Below are 22,171 nucleotides of genomic sequence, written 5' to 3' on the forward strand. Positions count from 1 at the left end.
CTCACACATTCTTGTCTTAATAAATCTGGGAAACACTTATCACATGTTGATAATAACTTAGTAAAGCCAATGGTTATTGTGGAAATGATGCATTTACTCATGATTGTTGGAATGTTAATGGGACAAGGTTGGGTGAGCCCAGTCAGGCATCCAGAGTAAATAACAACCTATTAAACCCAGAAAGACATTTCAATGTATTTGACCCAGGACAGCTACAAGGCCATCACTTGACAAGAATGTCAACAATACATTTTTACATTTTAGTCATTTAGCAGACGCTCTTATCCAGAGTGACTTACAGTAGTGAATACATTTAATTTCATTTCATTCAATAAAGATTCACAGCAATTATGCTTACCATAACATAAATGTAATAATTTTGATTAATTGTCTATAAAATAGAATAGATATTGCCTATGCTTTGCCATGGAAATTCTGTATTTTTTTCTGTCACGATAGGCATTATTGTTTATAAATGAATATATTTTTTAGTTACATCTGTTTGACAGCGTTCCTTATAAACCTACTGTACTGTAGCCTATGCTTCATAGACTATAAAAATAACGCTTTGCTCGCAGCGTGAGGACAGCTCTCTCCTGTCAAAATACTACGTACGGGAGAAAACCGAGGACACCGTCTGCGCGCGCGCAGCCTCGCTGTCACAGGACTACCGCCTCTCTCCAGGGAAGAAACAGGGTTTTTTGGGGGCTGGCTACAGTCTCTACGTTGTAGCGTCGGGACACTGACGATTTAACATCGGGCATAGCATCAACACGGGCTCTTCTTGTATGGTAATGAAATCTATCTTTGTTCTAATTTACCTTGAAATGATGGTCGGTCGACTGTATGGTTTCTAAAGGGCGAGAGGCCGAAATTGCATGGCTGAATGGCAGTGATAGGCCATCGTATTTGGAGGAGCAGAAAATGATGGAATGAGCCATATATGAAACCTAATTAATGACACCTAGTCATTCCGACGTGATTGCATTGTTCTGCACGCGATAGTTTATATAAGGCCAGCTTTCCTGCCATGCAATTGGATGGACAAATTATTATGGGGCTTTATTGGGGTCGTCACATAGACTGTAACCTATACAGAAATAACGGGTCTCATCATTACACGGTAATACCATATACACACATGTGGAGACAAAGTCATAGACATACATACAGTCTACATTAAGTGGAAAATAGCCTAACAATTCTGTCTTTATTTGGGAGGAAAATGCCAACGCGTCATTAAGAAACGTACATTCATGTTATTTATTGGGTAGACTTGACCAATGCTCCCACAAATGATTTTTATAACACTGGTAGCATACTAGTAAATGTCGTTTTTTTAGATTCAGACAGTTATGATTTGCATATCCTGATGTCTATATTTAGTAATATGACATATGTAAACATATCTGAAGACATGAAAGTCTCTAAATAATTGAATGTAGGCCTTTGTAACTAAAGATAAGTGTTTAGTGCCCCCCACCTGTCCCTGTGGTGATTTGGTCCAGCAGTATGTCCAAACAGCTGTGGTACTGTGCAACCCTAGAGGCCTCTGGGGACCCCTTGGAAACGATTAGACGGATCACAGTAATTATACATTACCGGACAACCCAGGTGACACACACATTATATTGTCATCCATACCATTGTCTAATTACAATAACCTATTGTCCTGTTGGCTTAAGCTACAGGCTAAACTACAAATAGCTCAGTCGTTAAAGACTCCAGGATCAAACCCACCTACTGCTCAGTCGCTCAGCAACAGAGATACCGTGATGAGACTAGAGGTAGATTGGGACTGTAAATAAAATAGCCTAATCCACCTATGGCAAATGTGATCTGTGGCAGACTGCTAGAGGTATTGATAAGAAGTTGGTACAGAGATGAGCTGTGGCAGACTGCTAGAGGTATTGATAAGAAGTTGCTACAGAGATAATCTGTGGCAGACTGCTAGAGGTATTGATAAGAAATTGGTACAGAGATAATCTGTGGCAGACTGCTAGAGGTATTGATAAGAAGTTGGTACAGAGGTAATCTGTGGCAGACTGCTAGAGGTATTGATAAGAAGTTGCTACAGAGATAATCTGTGGCAGACTGCTAGAGGTATTGATAAGAAATTGGTACAGAGATAATCTGTGGCAGACTGCTAGAGGTATTGATAAGAAGTTGGTACAGAGGTAATCTGTGGCAGACTGCTAGAGGTATTGATAAGAATTTGGTACAGAGATAATCTGTGGCAGACTGCTAGAGGTATTGATAAGAAGTTGGTACAGAGATAATCTGTGGCAGACTGCTAGAGGTATTGATAAGAAGTTGGTACAGAGATAATCTGTGGCAGACTGCTAGAGGTATTGATAAGAAATTGGTACAGAGATAATATAATACTTCTGACAGCATACTGAAGTATGTTTGATGTGTTTTGAAACTAGAATATATCAGGTCTATCTCCTCTGCCATATATAATATATCAGGCCTATCTCCTCTGCCATATAGAATATATCAGGTCTATCTCCTCTGCCATATAGAATATATCAGGTCTATCTCCTCTGCCATATATAATATATCAGGTCTATCTCCTCTGCCATATATAATATATCAGGTCTATCTCCTCTGCCATATAAAATATATCAGGTCTATCTCCTCTGCCATATAGAATATATCAGGTCAATCTCCTCTGCCATATATAATATATCAGGTCTATCTCCTCTGCCATATATAATATATCAGGTCTATCTCCTCTGCCATATATAATATATCAGGTCTATCTCCTCTGCCATATATAATATATCAGATCTATCTCCTCTGCCATATATAATATATCAGGTCTATCTCCTCTGCCATATATAATATATCAGGTCTATCTCCTCTGCCATATATAATATATCAGGTCTATCTCCTCTGCCATATATAATATATCAGGTCTATCTCCTCTGCCATATAAAATATGTCAGGTCTATCTCCTCTGCCATATATAATATATCAGGCCTATCTCCTCTGCCATATATAATATATCAGGTCTATCTCCTCTGCCATATATAATATATCAGGTCTATCTCCTCTGCCATATATAATATATCAGGTCTATCTCCTCTGCCATATATAATATATCAGGTCTATCTCCTCTGCCATATATAATATATCAGGTCTATCTCCTCTGCCATATATAATATATCAGGTCTATCTCCTCTGCCATATATAATATATCAGGCCTATCTCCTCTGCCATATATAATATATCAGGTCTATCTCCTCTGCCATATATAATATATCAGGCCTATCTCCTCTGCCATATATAATATATCAGGTCTATCTCCTCTGCCATATATAATATATCAGGTCTATCTCCTCTGCCATATATAATATATCAGGTCTATCTCCTCTGCCATATATAATATATCAGGTCTATCTCCTCTGCCATATATAATATATCAGGCCTATCTCCTCTGCCATATATAATATATCAGGTCTATCTCCTCTGCCATATATAATATATCAGGTCTATCTCCTCTGCCATATATAATATATCAGGTCTATCTCCTCTGCCATATATAATATATCAGGTCTATCTCCTCTGCCATATATAATATATCAGGTCTATCTCCTCTGCCATATATAATATATCAGGTCTATCTCCTCTGCCATATATAATATATCAGGTCTATCTCCTCTGCCATATATAATATATCAGGTCTATCTCCTCTGCCATATATAATATATCAGGCCTATCTCCTCTGCCATATATAATATATCAGGTCTATCTCCTCTGCCATATATAATATATCAGGTCTATCTCCTCTGCCATATATAATATATCAGGTCTATCTCCTCTGCCATATATAATATATCAGGTCTATCTCCTCTGCCATGTGGCTCTGTTGGTAGAGCATGGTGTGTGCAATGCCAGGGTTGTGGGTTTGATTCCCATGGGGGGCCAGTACAAAAACAAACAAAAAATGCATGAAATGAAATGTATGTATTCACTACTGTAAGTTGCTCTGGATAAGAGTGCCTGCTAAATGACTAAAATGTAAAATATCAGGTCTATCCCATGTAGTGGCCTCTCCATTCTAGTTTGAAATACAGTTCTATTATATGCAGATGTTTAGAGAGAGTAAAAGCATGTTGCGCACACACACATCAGTATTCTGGGCACCTCAACTGTGTTTTGTTTTGTGAAAACAGAGAAGGGAGGAGCTTTCCTCTTTGGGGAGTTAAAGTGGAGAGAGAGAACTGTGGAAGACATTACTACACACAGACAGACAGACAGACAGACAGACAGACAGACAGACAGACAGACAGACAGACAGACAGACAGACAGACAGACAGACAGACAGACAGACAGACAGACAGACAGACAGACAGACAGACAGACAGACAGACAGACAGACAGACAGACAGACAGACAGACACTGTTGTGCACCAGTGGGTATGCTGGCTGTGCTAGCTGGTCAAGGCCATGCCCCAGCAGTGGCATGAAAGGCACATTATGTGATTCCACAGCCTGTCCCTACCTATTTTCTTACAGAAGCACATCTTAAAGGCACATCTTACAGATTATACCTTTAAACTATGAGGTCATTACTTGGACCCCTGATTTCTCCTGACCACGTGACCTGACCAGGAAGAACATCAGCCCCTAGTTATACTGTTGTTATAAACTAGTGGAAAGCAGCACACTACATAGGAAACAGGCTGAAATCACACTACATAGGAAACAGGATGAAATCACACTACATAGGAAACAGGATGAAATCACACTACATAGGAAACAGGCTGAAATCACACTACATAGGAAACAGGCTGAAATCACACTACATAGGAAACAGGCTGAAATCACACTACATAGGAAACAGGATGAAAGCACACTACATAGGAAACAGGCTGAAATCACACTACATAGGAAACAGGCTGAAATCACACTACATAGGAAACAGGCTGAAATCACACTACATAGGAAACAGGCTGAAATCACACTACATAGGAAACAGGATGAAATCACACTACATAGGAAACAGGCTGAAATCACACTACATAGGAAACAGGCTGAAATCACACTACATAGGAAACAGGATGAAAGCACACTACATAGGAAACAGGCAAATCACACTACATAGGAAACAGGCTGAAATCACACTACATAGGAAACAGGATGAAAGCACACTACATAGGAAACAGGCTGAAATCACACTACATAGGAAACAGGCTGAAATCACACTACATAGGAAACAGGCTGAAATCACACTACATAGGAAACAGGATGAAAGCACACTACATAGGAAACAGGCTGAAATCACACTACATAGGAAACAGGCTAAAATCACACTACATAGGAAACAGGCTGAAATCACACTACATAGGAAACAGGATGAAAGCACACTACATAGGAAACAGGCTGAAATCACACTACATAGGAAACAGGCTGAAATCACACTACATAGGAAACAGGATGAAATCACACTACATAGGAAACAGGATGAAAGCACACTACATAGGAAACAGGATGAAATCACACTACATAGGAAACAGGATGAAATCACACTACATAGGAAACAGGCTGAAATCACACTACATAGGAAACAGGCTGAAATCACACTACATAGGAAACAGGATGAAATCACACTACATAGGAAACAGGATGAAATCACACTACATAGGAAACAGGATGAAAGCACACTACATAGGAAACAGGATGAAAGCACACTACATAGGAAACAGGCTGAAATCACACTACAAAGGAAACATGAGCATAGGCTGAAGGTAGGGAGGGCCAGTTTCTCTTGCTGCTCCATTGACAAGTACCATGTTCTTGTAGTGGATGCGAGCTTCAACTGGAAGCCAGTGAAGTGTGAGGAAGCCAGTGAAGTGTGTGGAAGCCAGTGAAGTGTGTGGAAGCCAGTAAAGTGTGAGGAAGCCAGTGAAGTGTGTGGAAGCAAGTGAAGTGTGTGGAAGCCAGTGTAGTGTGTGGAAGCCAGTGAAGTGTGAGGAAGCCAGTGAAGTGTGTGGAAGCAAGTGAAGTGTGTGGAAGCCAGTGAAGTGTGTGGAAGCCAGTGAAGTGTGTGGAAGCCAGTAAAGTGTGAGGAAGCCAGTGAAGTGTGTGGAAGCAAGTGAAGTGTGTGGAAGCCAGTGAAGTGTGTGGAAGCCAGTGAAGTGTGAGGAAGCCAGTGAAGTGTGTGGAAGCCAGTGAAGTGTGAGGAAGCCAGTGAAGTGTGAGGAAGCCAGTGAAGTGTGAGGAAGCCAGTGAAGTGTGTGGAAGCCAGTGAAGCGTGTGGAAGCCAGTGAAGTGTGAGGAAGCCAGTGAAGTGTGAGGAAGCCAGTGAAGTGTGTGGAAGCCAGTGAAATGTGTGGAAGCCAGTGAAGTGTGTGGAAGCCAGTGAAGTGTGAGGAAGCCAGTGAAGGGTGAGGAAGCCAGTGAAGTGTGTGGAAGCCAGTGAAGTGTGTGGAAGCCAGTGAAGGGTGAACATCAGGCGGGCTGCAGCGTTCTAGATAAGTTGTAGGGGTTTGATGGCACAAGCCCAGCCAACAGCAAGTTGCAGTAGCCCAGACAGGAGATGACGAGTGCCTGGATTAGGACTGGCGCTGCTTCCTGTGTGAGGTAGGGTCGTACTCTACGGATGTTGTAGAGCATGAACCTGCAGGAGCGAGTCACTGCTTTGATGTTTGCAGAGAACGACAGGGTGTTGTCCAGGGTCACGCCAAGGTTCTTTGCACTCTGTGATGGGAACACCATTGAGTTGTCAACTGGGATGGGGAGGTCTTGGAGCGGGCAGGCCTTTCCCGGGAGGAAGAGCAGCTCTGTCTTGTTGAGATTGAGCTTGAGGTGGTGGGCTGACATCCAAGCTGAGATATTTGCCAGACACGCAGAGATGCATGTCGCCATCTGGGTGTCAGAAGGGGCGAAGGAGAAAAGTAGTTGAGTGTCATCCGCATAGCAATGTTAGGAGAGACCATGTGAGGATATGATGAAGCCGTAGCAAGTACACAGTAGCAAGTACTCCTGGTGCACTGGGCAATTATTTAGCCATTTAAACATTTAGTTTTCGAAGAAAACTCTTGGTTTTTTGCCATAGTCCTCACTGGCTTTCATGAGATTTACGTGATCTTGTCCAAGGTGTTGGACTCGACGATAGTTGCTATCCATTGGAGCACTGCAATTGGTTACCCAACATTCTGGGGCGGGACTTAGCGAAGGATCCAGTTAACAATGACGTACTACAGCGTGAATAAACTCCCAGCCCAGACCAAGAACACACTTAATGCCTTTATAAACACACGGCCATCAGAGCATCGTCTACATACAAATAACAGCCTGCCAGAGCGAAGCCTCATCTATTCTAAAACAATGACACACTAACCAACTAAACTAATGACTATCTCCATTGGGCATGTGTGTCCAGGACTAGGCTTCATCTGGGTTTAGAATCCCACACTATATGTTTGGAGAGCCCTGGGGGAAAGTGGAAAGCCTTGGTGCTATGAACGTCAGTACTAAACATACACAAAGCATGATTGGATTCTCATATGATGGGCATAAACTGAGTGAACTCAAGGCACTGCTCTCCAAACCCATCGTAATGATCGTAATGATTGGTTCTGCTATAAGATTACATTCCTCATCAATTACAGCCTTGTCTCTCCCTCTGTGCCAGCTTTGCTTCAAACTCATGTAGAAAACGTATTTAGGGGTACGTCTCAAATGGAACCCTATTCCCTATATAGTGCAGTGTACTTCTTTTCACCAGAGCCCAATGGGCCCTAGTCAAAAGTAGTGCACTAAATAGGGAATAGGGTGCCATTTGGGACACAAACTAGGAAGCCTATTTTATCCCTTTCCTTATGGTTGCAACAGCCTCCCACATGGGTACCATTAAACTGGAGAAACGACAGGCTTTCTGAGGTTTGGGGTTGAAGACATGCCATTTTGTAATTGACGTTTTTAAGTCTCTGATTATGTGAACCACTTCCCCCTCCATGAGGGCATGAAGTCTTCCTCTCTCTCTTATATGCCTTATATTTTCTCTTTTATTTAGTTGTTCTCTCTGAGAGATGACTTAGTCCGCGTTGTGTGTTGTTTTCACACATACTCTGTCTGTCCTCAGATTTAGACAATCTAGCCTAGGGTTCCCTAATAGGCTGCCCAGTGATTTTATTTGGCCCCTATAAGTTTTATAGATTTTTTTCCTATATTATTTTAATTTCTCCACATAAAATACTGTAAACTCACCAGGAAATCAACTTGGAATGATTTTAATTTAGGAAATCTGTTCCCAAGTATTCCCAGGCAGAAGTGAGATATGTGATGATATCAAGGTTTGAAATTATTCTGTTTTTGTCAAGTAATATATCTGTTTGGGGTTCTTGCAGTCAGTTCACAATACAAATGATTTACAACTATGTTCCTGCTCCCCAACTATCCGCTCAAGGAAAAATCGTCCGACAGCTGAATGTAATTCGGGCCCCTGCCTGAGGCCTATAGTAGATCTCAAAATTACATGGTGTTGTGTTCTGTTGTGATGCTGTCTGTGGTCTTGTGTTCTGTTGTGATGCTGTCTGTGGTCTTGTGGTGTTGTTTTCTGTTGTGATGCTGTCTGTGATCTTGAGGTGCTGTGGTGTTGTGTTATGTTTTGATGCTGTCTGTGATCTTGAGGTGCTGTGGTGTTGTGTTATGTTGTGATGCTGTCTGTGGTGTTGTGGTGCTGTGGTGTTGTGTTATGTTGTGATGCTGTCTGTGGTGTTGTGGTGCTGTGATGTGCCGTGGTGTTGTGCTGTTATGTTGTGGTGCTGTGAGGTTGTGCTGTTGTGCTGTTATGTTGTGGTGAGGTTGTGCTGTTATGTTGTGGTGTTGTGTGGTATGGGAGATATAGATCAGACCTCAGCCAACATCAGACAATAGTAACCTAGAGAAAGGGCACTGGGAAAGAAACCAATCACTGTTCCCCCAACACAGATGAACCATCCATGTAGCCTACAAAATGGCTGCCAGGGTTGCTGCTGCTTCACTGTGCCACCAAAGTGCGTTGCCATGACAACAGTAGATTGGGGCTCAGGAAGCACAGCAACTAAAAGACAGTCTCTCTCCTCCAAAAATATCTCCTCCAATATCTCCCAATACCAGTCAGGGAAAGGGAAAAGGGGATACCTAGTCAGTTGTACAACTGAATGCATTCAACTGAAACGTGTCTTCTGCATTTAACCCAACCCCTCTGAATCAGAGAGGTGCAGAGGGCTTCCTTAATCGACATCCACGACTTTGGTGGCGGGGAACAGTGGGTTAACTTCCTTGCTCAGGGGCAGAAAGACAGATTTTTACCTTATCAGTGTGACAACCAATGAAGATTGAGTGTGGAATTAAAGGGGAAATCTGCTGTTCAAACAATAACAAAGCAATCACTCTGCCACTGATTCAGTAAACAGCTGAGGGGATGGGGCTGGAGAAATGTAACCCCTCTCAAATTCATAGACAGTTATGGATACAAGGACCATCTACTGTATGATATCAACATGATAGTTTTAAGGTTTAAAACATGGCAGCCATCCATGCCAGTGTTTGTTTACAATTACATTGTTTACAAACAAACAAGCTTATATTTTAGGTTCTGATGGAGTTAGACAGTTGAACTATATAAGTTATATTCTTCAAGAATCAATGTCTATATATCATAAATCAAACAATGGATGTAGCGTTCACAGCCCCTTTAAAGTGTTTACAGATGTTGCATTCAGTCAGGTCCTAAATGATCATTACCAAAACACAGACACAGTTAGAATTCGAGCTAGCCATGACATCAGTGTTTACAGTCTGTTGGGCCTGATGTTTTTCTGGGCCTGTCTCCTCCTATTCAGGGAGATGTGCTTGTAGCCATGTAATCTGTTCCAGTCTATCAGTATGGTAGTGGTGGGGATGGTGGTGGTGATTGTGGTGATGGTAGTGGTAATTGTGGTGATGGTGCTGGTGGTAATTGTGGTGGGGATAGTGATGGTGGTGATGGTGGTGGTTGTGATGGTGGTGGTGGTGATGATGGTGGTGGTGGTGATGGTGGGGGTGATGGTGGTGGTTGTGATGGTGGTGGTGATGGTGGTGGTGTTGATGGTAATGGTGGTGATGGTGGTGGTGGTGGTGATGGTGGTGGTGGTGGTGATGATGGTGGTTGTGATGGTGGTGGTGGTGCTGATGGTGGTGGTGATGATGATGATGGTGATGATGATGGTGGTGATGATGATGATGGTGATGATGATGATGGTGATGATGATGGTGGTGATGATGATGATGGTGATGATAACGGTGATGATAACGGTGATGATGATGGTGGTGGTGGTGGTGATGATGGTGGTTGTGATGGTGGTGGTGGTGCTGATGGTGGTGGTGATGATGATGATGGTGATGATGATGGTGGTGATGATGATGATGGTGGTGGTGGTGGTGATGATGATCATGGTGGTGATGATGGTGATGATGATGGTGGTGATGATGGTGGGGGTGGTGATGATGATGGTGGTGGTGGTGATGGTGGGGGTGATGGTGGTGGTTGTGATGGTGGTGGTTGTGATGATGGTGATGATGATGGTGGTGGTGGTGGTGATGGTGGTGGTTGTGATGGTGGTGGTGATGGTGGTGGTGTTGATGGTAATGGTGGTGATGGTGGTGATGGTGGGGGTGGTGATGATGATGGTGGTGGTGGTGATGGTGGGGGTGATGGTGGTGGTTGTGATGGTGGTGGTGGTGATGGTGGTGGTTGTGATGGTGGTGGTGGTGGTGTTGTTGATGGTAATGGTGGTGATGGTGGTGATGATGGTGGTTGTGATGGTGGTGGTGCTGATGGTGGTGGTGGTGATGATGATGGTGGTGGTGGTGATGATGATGATGGTGATGATGGTGGTGGTGATGATGATGGTGATGATGATGTGGTGATGATGATGATGGTGATGATAACGGTGGTGATGATGGTGGTGGAGGTGATGATGATGGTAATGATGGTGATGATGATGATGGTGGTGGTGATGATGATGGTGGTGATGATGGTGGGGTGGTGATGATGATGGTGATGATGATGGTGGTGGTGGTGATGGTGATGGTGGTGGTTGTGATGGTGGTGGTGATGGTGGTGGTGTTGATGGTAATGGTGGTGATGATGATGATGGTGATGATGGTGATGATGATGATGATGGTGATGATGGTGATGATGATGATGGTGGTGGTGATGGTGGTGATGATGGTGATGATGATGGTGGTAATGATGGTGGGGGTGGTGATGATGATGGTGGTGGTGGTGATGGTGGGGGTGATGGTGGTGGTTGTGATGGTGGTGGTGGTGATGGTGGTGGTTGTGATGGTGGTGGTGGTGGTGTTGTTGATGGTAATGGTGGTGATGGTGGTGATGATGGTGGTTGTGATGGTGGTGGTGCTGATGGTGGTGGTGGTGATGATGATGGTGGTGGTGGTGATGATGATGATGGTGATGATGGTGGTGGTGATGATGATGGTGATGATGATGTGGTGATGATGATGATGGTGATGATAACGGTGGTGATGATGGTGGTGGAGGTGATGATGATGGTAATGATGGTGATGATGATGATGGTGGTGGTGATGGTGGTGATGATGATGGTGGTGATGATGGTGGGGTGGTGATGATGATGGTGATGATGATGGTGGTGGTGGTGATGATGATGATGGTGATGATAACGGTGGTGATGATGGTGGTGGTGGTGATGATGATGGTGATGATGGTGATGATGATGATGGTGGTGGTGATGGTGGTGATGATGATGGTGGTGATGATGATGATGATGGTGATGATAACGGTGGTGATGATGGTGGTGGTGGTGATGATGATGGTGATGATGGTGATGATGATGATGGTGGTGGTGATGGTGGTGATGATGATGGTGGTGATGATGATGGTGGGGTGGTGATGATGATGGTGATGATGATGGTGGTGGTGGTGATGATGGTGATGATGATGGTGGTGGTGGTGATGATGATGATGGTGGGGGTGGTGATGATGATGGTGGTGATGATGGTGATGATGATGGTGATGGTGGTGGTGATGATGGTGATGATGATGGTGAATGGTATTAATAGGTATTATCAGACTTTTCATATTTAAGGTATAGGGGGTTATTTATAGACCAGGTGGCTATAGAGGGTTCTATATAGACCAGGTGGCTGTAGAGGGTTCTATATAGACCAGGTGGCTGTAGAGGGTTCTATATAGACCAGGTGGCTATAGGGGGTTATTTACAGACCAGGTGGCTATAGAGTGTTGTTTAGAGACCAGGTGGCTGTAGGGGGTTCTTTAGAGACCAGGTGGCTATAGGGGGTTATTTATAGACCAGGTGACTATAGAGGGTTCTATATAGACCAGGTGGCTATAGAGGGTTCTATATAGACCAGGTGGCTATAGGGGGTTATTTATAGACCAGGTGACTATAGAGGGTTCTATATAGACCAGGTGGCTATAGAGGGTTCTATATAGACCAGGTGGCTGTAGAGGGTTCTATATAGACCAGGTGACTATAGAGGGTTCTATATAGGCCAGGTGGCTATAGGGGGTTATTTATAGACCAGGTGGCTATAGAGTGTTCTATATAGACCAGGTGACTATAGAGGGTTCTATATAGACCAGGTGGCTATAGGGGGTTATTTATAGACCAGGTGACTATAGAGGGTTCTATATAGACCGGGTGGCTGTAGAGGGTTCTAAACAGACCAGGTGGCTATAGGGGGTTATTTATAGACCAGGTAGCTATAGAGGGTTCTATATAGACCAGGTAGCTATAGGGAGTTATTTATAGACCAGGTGGCTATAGAGGGTTCTATAGAAACCAGGTGGCTGTAGAGTGTTTGTAAATTTTCCACGTGAGACAATGATTCACCTGAAGGTAATCTGGTCGTTGGCTGAGTGATACAGTACCGTGGGTCGTTCACCTGAAGGTAATCTGGTCATTGGCGGAGTGATACAGTTTTGTGTGGTGGGTCTTCTTCAAACACACACACGCCACAGGAGGCTGGTGGCACCTTAATTGGGGAGGACGAGCTCATGGTAATGACTGGATCTGAATCAGTGGAATGGTATCAAATACATCAAACACATGGTTTCCATGGTTTCCAGGTGTTTGATGATATTCCATTCGCTCCATTCCAACCATTATTATGAGTCGTCCTCCCCTCAGCAGCCTCTACTGACACACACACACACACACACACACACACACACACACACACACACACACACACACACACACACACACACACACACACACACACACACACACACACACACACACACACCCCTCACATGACTGTTGTTAAAACGCTACCCTGACTGGACTCTCTGTCCGTCAGGAATCTGACCATAAATTCAGTCCAAAGCTTCATCCCAGGCTCAGCCAGGCGCTGCCCAGTGGTAGAGTTCATACGTCCTGTAGTAGTAGTCTGGATCCCTTTCTGAAGCCTTCGTCTGATCTGACAGTAATTGGCTCCAAGCTGTGAGATACGGTGCCTCCCCTGCACTGCTGCTTCTTTGACTGATGTGTGTGTGTGGAGGGGGGGGTCATTGTGTGTAGCATTAAGAGGGTGTGTGTGTGTGTGTGTGTGTGTGTGTGTGTGTGTGTGTGTGTGTGTGTGTGTGTGGAGGGGGGGGGGTCATTGTGCGTGTGTGTGGAGGGGGGGGTCATTGTGCATGTGTGCGTGTGTATGTGTGTGTGTGTTTGTGTATGTGTCTGTTTGTGTGTGTGTTAATGTGTGTGTGTTAAAGTGTGTGTGTGTGTGTGTGTGTGTGTGTGTTAAAGTGTGTGTGTTAAAGTGTGTGTGTGTGTGTGTGTGTGTGTTAATGTGTGTGTGTTAAAGTGTGTGTGTGTGTGTGTGTGTGTGTGTTAATGTGTGTGTGTTAAAGTGTGTGTGTGTGTGTGTGCGTCCATGAGCATGGTTGTGTTCTAGAACTGACATAAATACATGTACAACAAGTCATTATTCCAGGCAGGAGTTTTGGGTGCGTTTGGAAACAAGTCATTATTCCAGGCAGGAGTTTTGGGTGCGTTTGGAAACAAGTCATTATTCCAGGCAGGAGTTTTGGGTGCGTTTGGAAACAAGTCATTATTCCAGGCAGGAGTTTTGGGTGCGTTTGGAAATGTTAAACTTTTATTTGACTTTACTGCTGTTTCTTCTTCTCTGGAGGATAAATCACCTTTTTGAAGCCGGCTGGCTGGTCGTTGGCTAACCTTGTAGCGCTTCCAATGCTGGGATTTTAATTTATAAGACTTACTTTTTATTGAAGATTTATTTCAGAGTTCTTGGCAGGGCGTTTAATAGATTTCAGACCAATAAAGTGGAGTTTAGTCAGGCAGTGTGTGTGTATGTGTGTGATTGTGTGCGTGTGTGTGTGAGATTGTGTGTGTGTGTGTGTGTGTGTGTGTGTGTGTGTGTGTGTGTGTGTGTGTGTGTATGTGTGAGATTGTGTGTGTGTGTGTGTGTGTGTGTGTGTGTGTGTGTGTGTGTGTGTACAATGCTGGTAGTTTTAAGAGCATGTGTTTGTTTTCCACCACCAGATTTTAAACAAGTGCTTAAATGTATACTCTTGATTATTGATGACCTCATTTCTATCACAGCCCCAGATGAGTCCCAGGGAGTGTAAGTCAACAGAATGACGTTTCAATTGAAGACAGATTTGTAAAAACGTGGCTTTCGTAAAATGAAATGCATCTTACAGTTGTAAAAAGCTCCAGCGTTTTAGTCAGGCTTGAACAGACTATTTTGACAGAACTTATTCAGAATATTTACACTCAATAAAATCAATTCCTAACTAAGCCTTGACGTGTTCAGGTCAACAGAAGAAAAAGAAATGACAACAAGACTCTCAGACACAGGAACTCGTGTATGATCCTGAATCTGACGGCTATCTCTGTAGACATTATTATTCATTTACCCTTCCAAAATGTCCTTTCCTTTATTACATTAGTGGGTTAATGCAGAGGAACCATTTTGTCCAGACCAGTGATCAGCAGAAAAGCAGGAGATCTAATCTGTGTCCCAAAATGGCACCCTATTCCCTGGCCTATGTAGTGTACTATGTTTAAACTAGAGCCCTATGGGCCCTGGTCAAAAGTAGTGCACTACATAGGGAATAGGGTGTCATTTGGCACACAACCTTAAGCAGTGTATTAGGGTCAGGGAGTTGGAACAGACCTCCGTTGGCATTAAGGTTTTTCCAAACACAATTCACCACAGGACCCTGAAGCCTCACAAATGAAAAGCTTCCCTCTAAACAGCTACATATGGCCTATTACCCCCGGCTTAACCTTTTCAACTCAGTCCCCGACCGACTGCTGGGGAGGAGAAGAGAGCCAAGCAGAGGAGAGCCGTCCTCTATTCACATTCTAGATCCTGGTCATGTGGGGGAGATTCTGTATCTGGTGTTTGGATGGGCATCTTCATATCTGTGCAGGCCTGGTATTGGAAGAGATGTTTTGAGAAGGGTTTATGTGTTTTCTCTCTCCTCGTGTCTGTATCAGGGTGACCTGATAAGAGAGACATAAGACTATAAAGGACATGTTCAAGGACTTTAACAGGATATCACCAGGATTTGATTTAACCCTCCCCGTACCTTGTCTTTCTCCCCCAAACCAAACAGAGCCTTTCTTTAGCTTTCTTTTCACTTTCATTTTAATATTGTAGGAGATTGGAGGTTTTCTATGGAACGTGTTCTCTGTCCATGAGTAACCTAGGCTTCAATGTCCTGGAAACCTGCCCCTAAGGTTCAGACGCGCATATCTATTTGACAGAGTTTCTGTCAACGTGAAAGTAAAGTATTGTATTCCACACTAATATGACCAGCAGAGACAGTCTCCATGGGAATATACTGTAGATAGCTGGGTCTTCCCTCTCAGTACACAAGTATCTTATTTATTTGGCCTACACGTAAACAACTCTCTGAGTGGAGGAGGAATATCCAGCCTGAACTAACTGAGTGGAGGGGGAATATCCAGCCTGATCTAACTGAGTGGAGGAGGAATATCCAGCCTGATCTAACTGAGTGGAGGGGGAATATCCAGCCTGATCTAACTGAGTGGAGGGGGAATATCCAGCCTGAACTAACTGAGTAGAGGAGGAATATCCAGCCTGATCTAACTGAGTGGAGGGGGAATATCCAGCCTGATCTGAGTGGAGGAGGAATATCCAGCCTGATCTAACTGAGTGGAGGGGGAATATCCAGCCTGATCTAACTGAGTGGAGGAATATCCAGCCTGATCTAACTGAGTGGAGGAGGAATATCCAGCCTGATCTAACTGAGTGGAGGGGGAATATCCAGCCTGATCTGAGTGGAGGGGGAATATCCAGCCTGATCCAACTGAGTGGAGGAGGAATATCCAGCCTGATCTAACTGAGTGGAGGAATATCCAGCCTGATCTAACTGAGTGGAGGAATATCCAGCCTGATCTATCTGAGTGGAGGGGGAATATCCAGCCTGATCTAACTGAGTGGAGGAATATCCAGCCTGAACTAACTGAGTAGAGGAGGAATATCCAGCCTGATCTAACTGAGTGGAGGAGGAATATCCAGCCTGATCTAACTGAGTGGAGGAGGAATATCCAGCCTGATCTAACTGAGTGGAGGGGGAATATCCAGCCTGATCTAACTGAGTGGAGGAATATCCAGCCTGATCTAACTGAGTGGAGGAATATCCAGCCTGATCTATCTGAGTGGAGGGGGAATATCCAGCCTGATCTAACTGAGTGGAGGAGGAATATCCAGCCTGATCTAACTGAGTGGAGGGGGAATATCCAGCCTAATCTGAGTGGAGGAGGAATATCCAGCCTGATCTAACTGAGTGGAGGAATATCCAGCCTGATCTAACTAGCTAAGTGGGGGAGGAATATCCAGCCTGATCTATCTGAGTGGAGGGGGAATATCCAGCCTGATCTAACTGAGTGGAGGAATATCCAGCCTGATCTATCTGAGGGGAGGGGGAATATCCAGCCTGATCTAACTGAGGGGAGGGGGAATATCCAGTCTGATCTATCTGAGGGAAGTGTGAATATCCAGCCTGGTCCAACTAATTGAGTGGAGGAGGAATTCCAGCCTGATCTAACTAGCTGAGTGGGGGAGGAATATCCAGCCTGATCTAACTAGCTGAGTGGGGGAGGAATATCCAGCCTGATCTAACTAGCTGACTGGAAGAGGAATATCCAGCCTGATCTGAGTGGAGGAGGAATATCCAGCCTGATCTAACTGAGTGGAGGGGGAATATCCAGCCTGATCTAACTGAGTGGAGGTGGAATATCCAGCCTGATCTAACTGAGTGGAGGAGGAATATCCAGCCTGATCTAACTAGCTAAGTGGAGGAGGAATATCCAGCCTGATCTAACTAGCTAAGTGGGGGAGGAATATCCAGCCTGATCTAACTAGCTGAGTGGGGGAGGAATATCCAGCCTGATCTAACTAGCTGAGTGGGGGAGGAATATCCAGCCTGATCTAACTGAGTGAAGGAGGAATATCCAGCCTGATCTAACTGAGTGGAGGAGGAATATCCAGCCTGATCTAGCTGAGTGGAGGAGGAATATCCAGCCTGATCCAACTAGCCCATGGGAGGAGTAATATCTATTCTTATCCAACTAGCTGACAGGAAGAGGAATATCCAGCCTGATCTAACTGAGTGGAGGAGGAATATCCAGCCTGAACTAACTGAGTGGAGGAGGAATATCCAGCCTGATCTAACTGAGTGGAGGGGGAATATCCAGCCTGATCTAACTGAGTGGAGGAGGAATATCCAGCCTGATCCAACTAACTGAGTGGAGGAGGAATATCCAGCCTGATCCAACTAGCTGAGTGGAGTAGGAATATCCAGCCTGATCTAACTAAGTCTAGGTGGAATATCCAGCCTGATCTAACTGAGTGGAGGAGAAGGAATATCCAGCCTGATACAACTAGCTGACAGGAAGAGGAATATCCAGCCTGATCTGACTGAGTGGAGGGGGAATATCCAGCCTGATTTGACTGAGTGGAGGGAGAATATCCAGCCTGAACTAACTGAGTGGAGGAGGAATATCCAGCCTGATCTGATAGGAATAGGAATATCCAGCCTGATACAGCTAGCTGATAGGAAGAGGAATTTCCAGCCTGATCCAACCGCACAATAGCCTGGTCTCAGATCTGTCTGCGCTGTCTTGCCAACTCCATTTCTGTCAAAGCAATGTGCAGGATTTACCCTAAAGCCACTGGCTTCCACCACAAAACAACTAAATCTAATAGATAGGAGAGAAGCTGGGAGGACTGGTGAGAGGCAAGGAGTAGTTCTGTTTCTGGTCATATTTAGACCTAATCGGGAATCATACTGATCTAAATTGCTCTGTGAAGCTTTTCCAGAACTCTGGTTTAAAACACGACAATGGTGGACTGTTGTTCATATTGATCCAGTCTAGTTTTAACCTTGGTTTAAAACACGACAGTGGTGGACTGTTGTTCATATTGATCCAGTCTAGTTTTAACTCTGGTTTAAAACACGACAATGGTGGACTGTTGTTCATATTGATCCAGTCTAGTTTTATGGTCACTTCAAGGCCTCATTATAGAAATATCCTGTTTCCTGTATTTGGTCGATATGCTGGAGAACAAAATAACAGATTTCATGTGTTCTTTCTTCTGCTGCTAAAATAAGTGTTACATCAGCTGTGAGCTTGTGTCAGTGCTTCAGCTATAACACACAGAGTATTTCTACTGTCTCTTCATTATTATGACAAGGTTTATTACAGGTTCTCTACCTCCTAGGTCTCTGTAAAGACATGAGCCACCTTCTGTCCAATCTAACTCAATTAAACCAGGCTCAACATGACCCTTATGAAATTACATTCCGGCTTAATCTATGCCTACCAGGGAAACAAGTTTGCAATAAATGTACTGGTGCTGGCAATGGTAGTTATTGTATTTAGGTTTATAGTGCACTACTTTTGACCAGGGCCCATAGGGCTCAGGTCAAATGTAATACACTAGATAGAGAATAGGGTGCTATTTGGGACACAGACATCACTAGCAGGTTCAAGGGTAATACTGGGGGATTTGGAAAAGACAAGAGGATTTAGAAGTGATTTACTGTTCATTTTGAGTTGAACCAAGTCAAGTCCAACAGTTTGTCCTCAGGGTCTTTCATTAAATCATAGCAGGAGGAACTGGGACATAAAGCTCCAACTCTACTCTGCTTTCATCCACATCAACACTGAATAAACACTGAAGCTTGTTATTTTCTGTTACTTTACTTTGTTAACTTGCCAGTTCTAGTTCTGACTAATGACCAATATTTCTCCACTTCATTTTTCATTAAAACAAGCCTTTTTTCTTTTTCCCCGTCAGGTTAGATGCCAGCCTGTGACACTGCTAAACAGTAACCATGGCCCTCCTGTCCTAAGCTAAGACTCCAGTGGATGTTTTCAGGAAAAAGAAGATGGAGGATCTTTGCTCAGAGCATGTAGCGGACCTTCCTCAGAATGGGGGAAGTAGTGGAGGAGGAAGAGGTTGTGGAGAGGGGGTCAGAAAGGTAGAGAACACTGTCACCCAGCTGATTACAAGCGAGGCCTCAAGCATCAGCTCTCCTGGCCAGGCTAATCAGAAACCAACCCTTTCACATATGGTAACTATCCCAGCGTCCCCCACCATGGTCAGTCCCAGCGCCGAGGCTCCAGAAGGCGTGGCTCTCAAGGTGGCTGCCACCGTGCTTCAGCCTCTCTGTCTGGGGGACAGTCCTGTGATGCTGCCCATCCACCCCCTCCAACAGATGGCTGGAGGAACCGCTCCCCAGGGGATCCCTCCATACCTCCTGACCCACCAGGGGCCTCTCTCCCTGGGCTCACTCTCCCAAGGCCCTGGCCTCTCCCTGCCTCTGGTCCTAGAGCAGCATGTGTTCCAGCATCTGAACACCATGGGAGCGATGCTCCAGCAGACTCCCCCCTGCCCTTCCCTGTCCTTCCTCCAGAACAATCTGTTGTTTCACACCCAGCCTCAGACCTCTTCCATGGCTTCATTGGCCTTCTGCCAGCCTCCAGCCCTGGATCAGAAACTACCTGGACCTCCAGCCCAGGACCCAGGTAATTGTAATGGTATATAGTAATTCAGCTGTCTACTATTGGTGTGTAATCCCTTCAATTGTAGTAATACAACCATTCTCTCTCCTAGGTATTCATGCCACCCTCCAGAACCCAGCATTCGCTGCCCTCATACAGGACTTGTTTTCTGCTCAGACCAACCCCACCTCCTCTTCCTGTCACCCAGCGGGATCAACCCCAACTGACCCCTTTGCTTCAGCCTCGTTCCCCCCATCCCAACCCCAACCTCCACCCCTCTCCTACTCCTACAGCTCCCCGCTAGCCCCCCTGGTACCCCCTGCCACCCTCCTGGTCCCCTACCCTGTCATTGTTCCTCTCCCTGTGCCTCTACCCATCCCTCTCCCTATCCCCATCCCACAGAGCCAGGAGTCCAAAGGATTCTCTGACCCCTCTAAACCAGCCTGTATGGTGACTAAAAGCACACAGACTAACTATGAGGAGATCGTCAGTCCTCCACCACACGGTAACATTATGACTCTTTACCCTCCATCTTCCATGGCCTCTCTGTCCTCTGTTGCCATGGTCCCCGAGGGGGAAGTGCTTGACCTATCAGTGAAAGTCCCTCCCATAATCCAACCAAAGCAGGAAATGACATTTCAACAACACGATGACACTGTCCTCGACCTGTCTGTAGCTAGTAAACAGAAAAGAAAAGAGTGTCCTTCATCGCGGGACTGGCACACTTCTTCCGAGGGCACTACTACAGCTTGGCTCCCTTCACCCGAGGGCACTACATCTGTTTCTCTGGAGGTCTTAAAGCCTGCGGAGTGCACTCAGAAGCTCCACCACCGCCCTAACCTGTTGAACGGTGTAACCCATGTAGAATTCAGTAGACGGCGTCAGTGGGCGGTGGTGGATGGAGGCGGGAGCGGTAACAGACCCAGCAGCGAGCCCAAGAGCAGTAGCAGCAGCGGTAGCTCGAACTTTGAGATCTTTCACACCTCTCAAACAGCCAAAGTCATCGTGGCGGTCAAAGACGCGATCCCCACCACCGCCATCTTCTGTGGGAAGATCAAGTCTCTCTCAGGGCTGTCCAGTAAGAGCCTGTCTATTAAACAACACGACTCCTCCGGCCACACGGGGGCGCTGTTACATCAGTGTTACGGTGCTCTGCCTCTACCCAGAGGACACCATGTGGTGGAGCAGAAAGACCCTAACCTCCCCAGGAACAGACAGGCCATCAAACTGAAGAAGGTCAGCTCACAGGAGATCCACATCCTCCCCATCAAGAAGCAACGTCTGGCTGCCTTCTGCCCCAGGAAGTAGAGGAGTTAGCCTGATCCCAGATCTGTTAGTAGAGAGGAGTTAGCCTGGTCCCAGATCTGTATGTACTGTCTTGCAGATCTGGGACCAGGCCGGAGCGTGAAGTGTCATTGTAGAAGTGGGATCGAATCCCGGGTCAGACAGACAGGGCGGTCTCTGTTACATAAAGGAGGTGGTGATGAGGTGAACTATCCTTGACTAAGCCCTGAAGACTTGTTTTAGCTCACCGAGCTTAGCTAATGCCTAACAGGCTAACACAGTCTTGTGGGACACAAGAGACCCGAGGTTCAAATCCAGTTGGTTACGTGTGTCTTTACTGCTAGCGCTTGTGGTTGACAGAAGTTACAATGCTTTCTTCTGAGACATTGGCCAAGTGCTGTGACTACGGCAGATGATTGGGGATAATCTTCCTGGCATGGATGATATCTCCTCCATGTGTTGAGAGACGGAGGATGACTTTGTTGCTGTAGTGTTGTGACTGTGTTTGTAGTTGTCTGACATTTTTACCTTACAAAACATTCATGTTTAATTCATCAATATAAACTGTTAAAAGAGGACTTTCTCCTTTTACAAAATACTGTCAATTCACAGATGAAATGTGGCTGTCCATCGTCTGCTACTTTCCATGTGAAAAGGTACATTTGTTGATGCTTTGCTAGGCTTATACAGTATTTCATATCCGATTGAGGATCTGACACTTAGCCAGGCATTTGATGGTTCATGTTTGTATGTGATTCAGTTGGAAAAAAATGACATGAGAATAAAACAAAGTGTTCTTGTTGATCATGATGCCCCTTTGTCTTAACGCATTTACTTATTT

At 44.9% G+C, this 22,171-nt stretch overlaps 1 protein-coding gene across 1 annotated transcript; it reads left to right on the forward strand.

Annotated features, from left to right (window-relative positions):
* The first annotated feature begins 669 nt into the window (after positions 1 to 669).
* LOC106575808 (retinoic acid-induced protein 2) lies at positions 670 to 22,134 on the forward strand. Its single transcript, XM_014152500.3, has 3 exons — positions 670 to 791; positions 19,340 to 20,070; positions 20,159 to 22,134. The coding sequence occupies exons 2-3, from the start codon at positions 19,431 to 19,433 to the stop codon at positions 21,352 to 21,354; spliced, it is 1,836 nt and encodes a 611-aa protein (XP_014007975.1). The 5' UTR covers positions 670 to 791; positions 19,340 to 19,430; the 3' UTR covers positions 21,355 to 22,134.
* The last annotated feature ends 37 nt before the right edge of the window (positions 22,135 to 22,171 follow it).

This window comes from Salmo salar, chromosome 17 (assembly GCF_965601325.2).
Source record: "Salmo salar chromosome 17, fSalSal1, whole genome shotgun sequence".
Taxonomy (NCBI): Eukaryota; Metazoa; Chordata; class Actinopteri; order Salmoniformes; family Salmonidae; genus Salmo; species Salmo salar.

Bases quoted from the DNA above. Each gene is read 5' to 3' on its own strand.
- LOC106575808 (XM_014152500.3), top strand. From the start codon at position 19,431: ATGGAGGATCTTTGCTCAGAGCATGTAGCGGACCTTCCTCAGAATGGG. The intron at 20,071-20,158 runs GTAATTGTAATG...TCTCTCTCCTAG, and splicing joins ACCTCCAGCCCAGGACCCAG to GTATTCATGCCACCCTCCAG.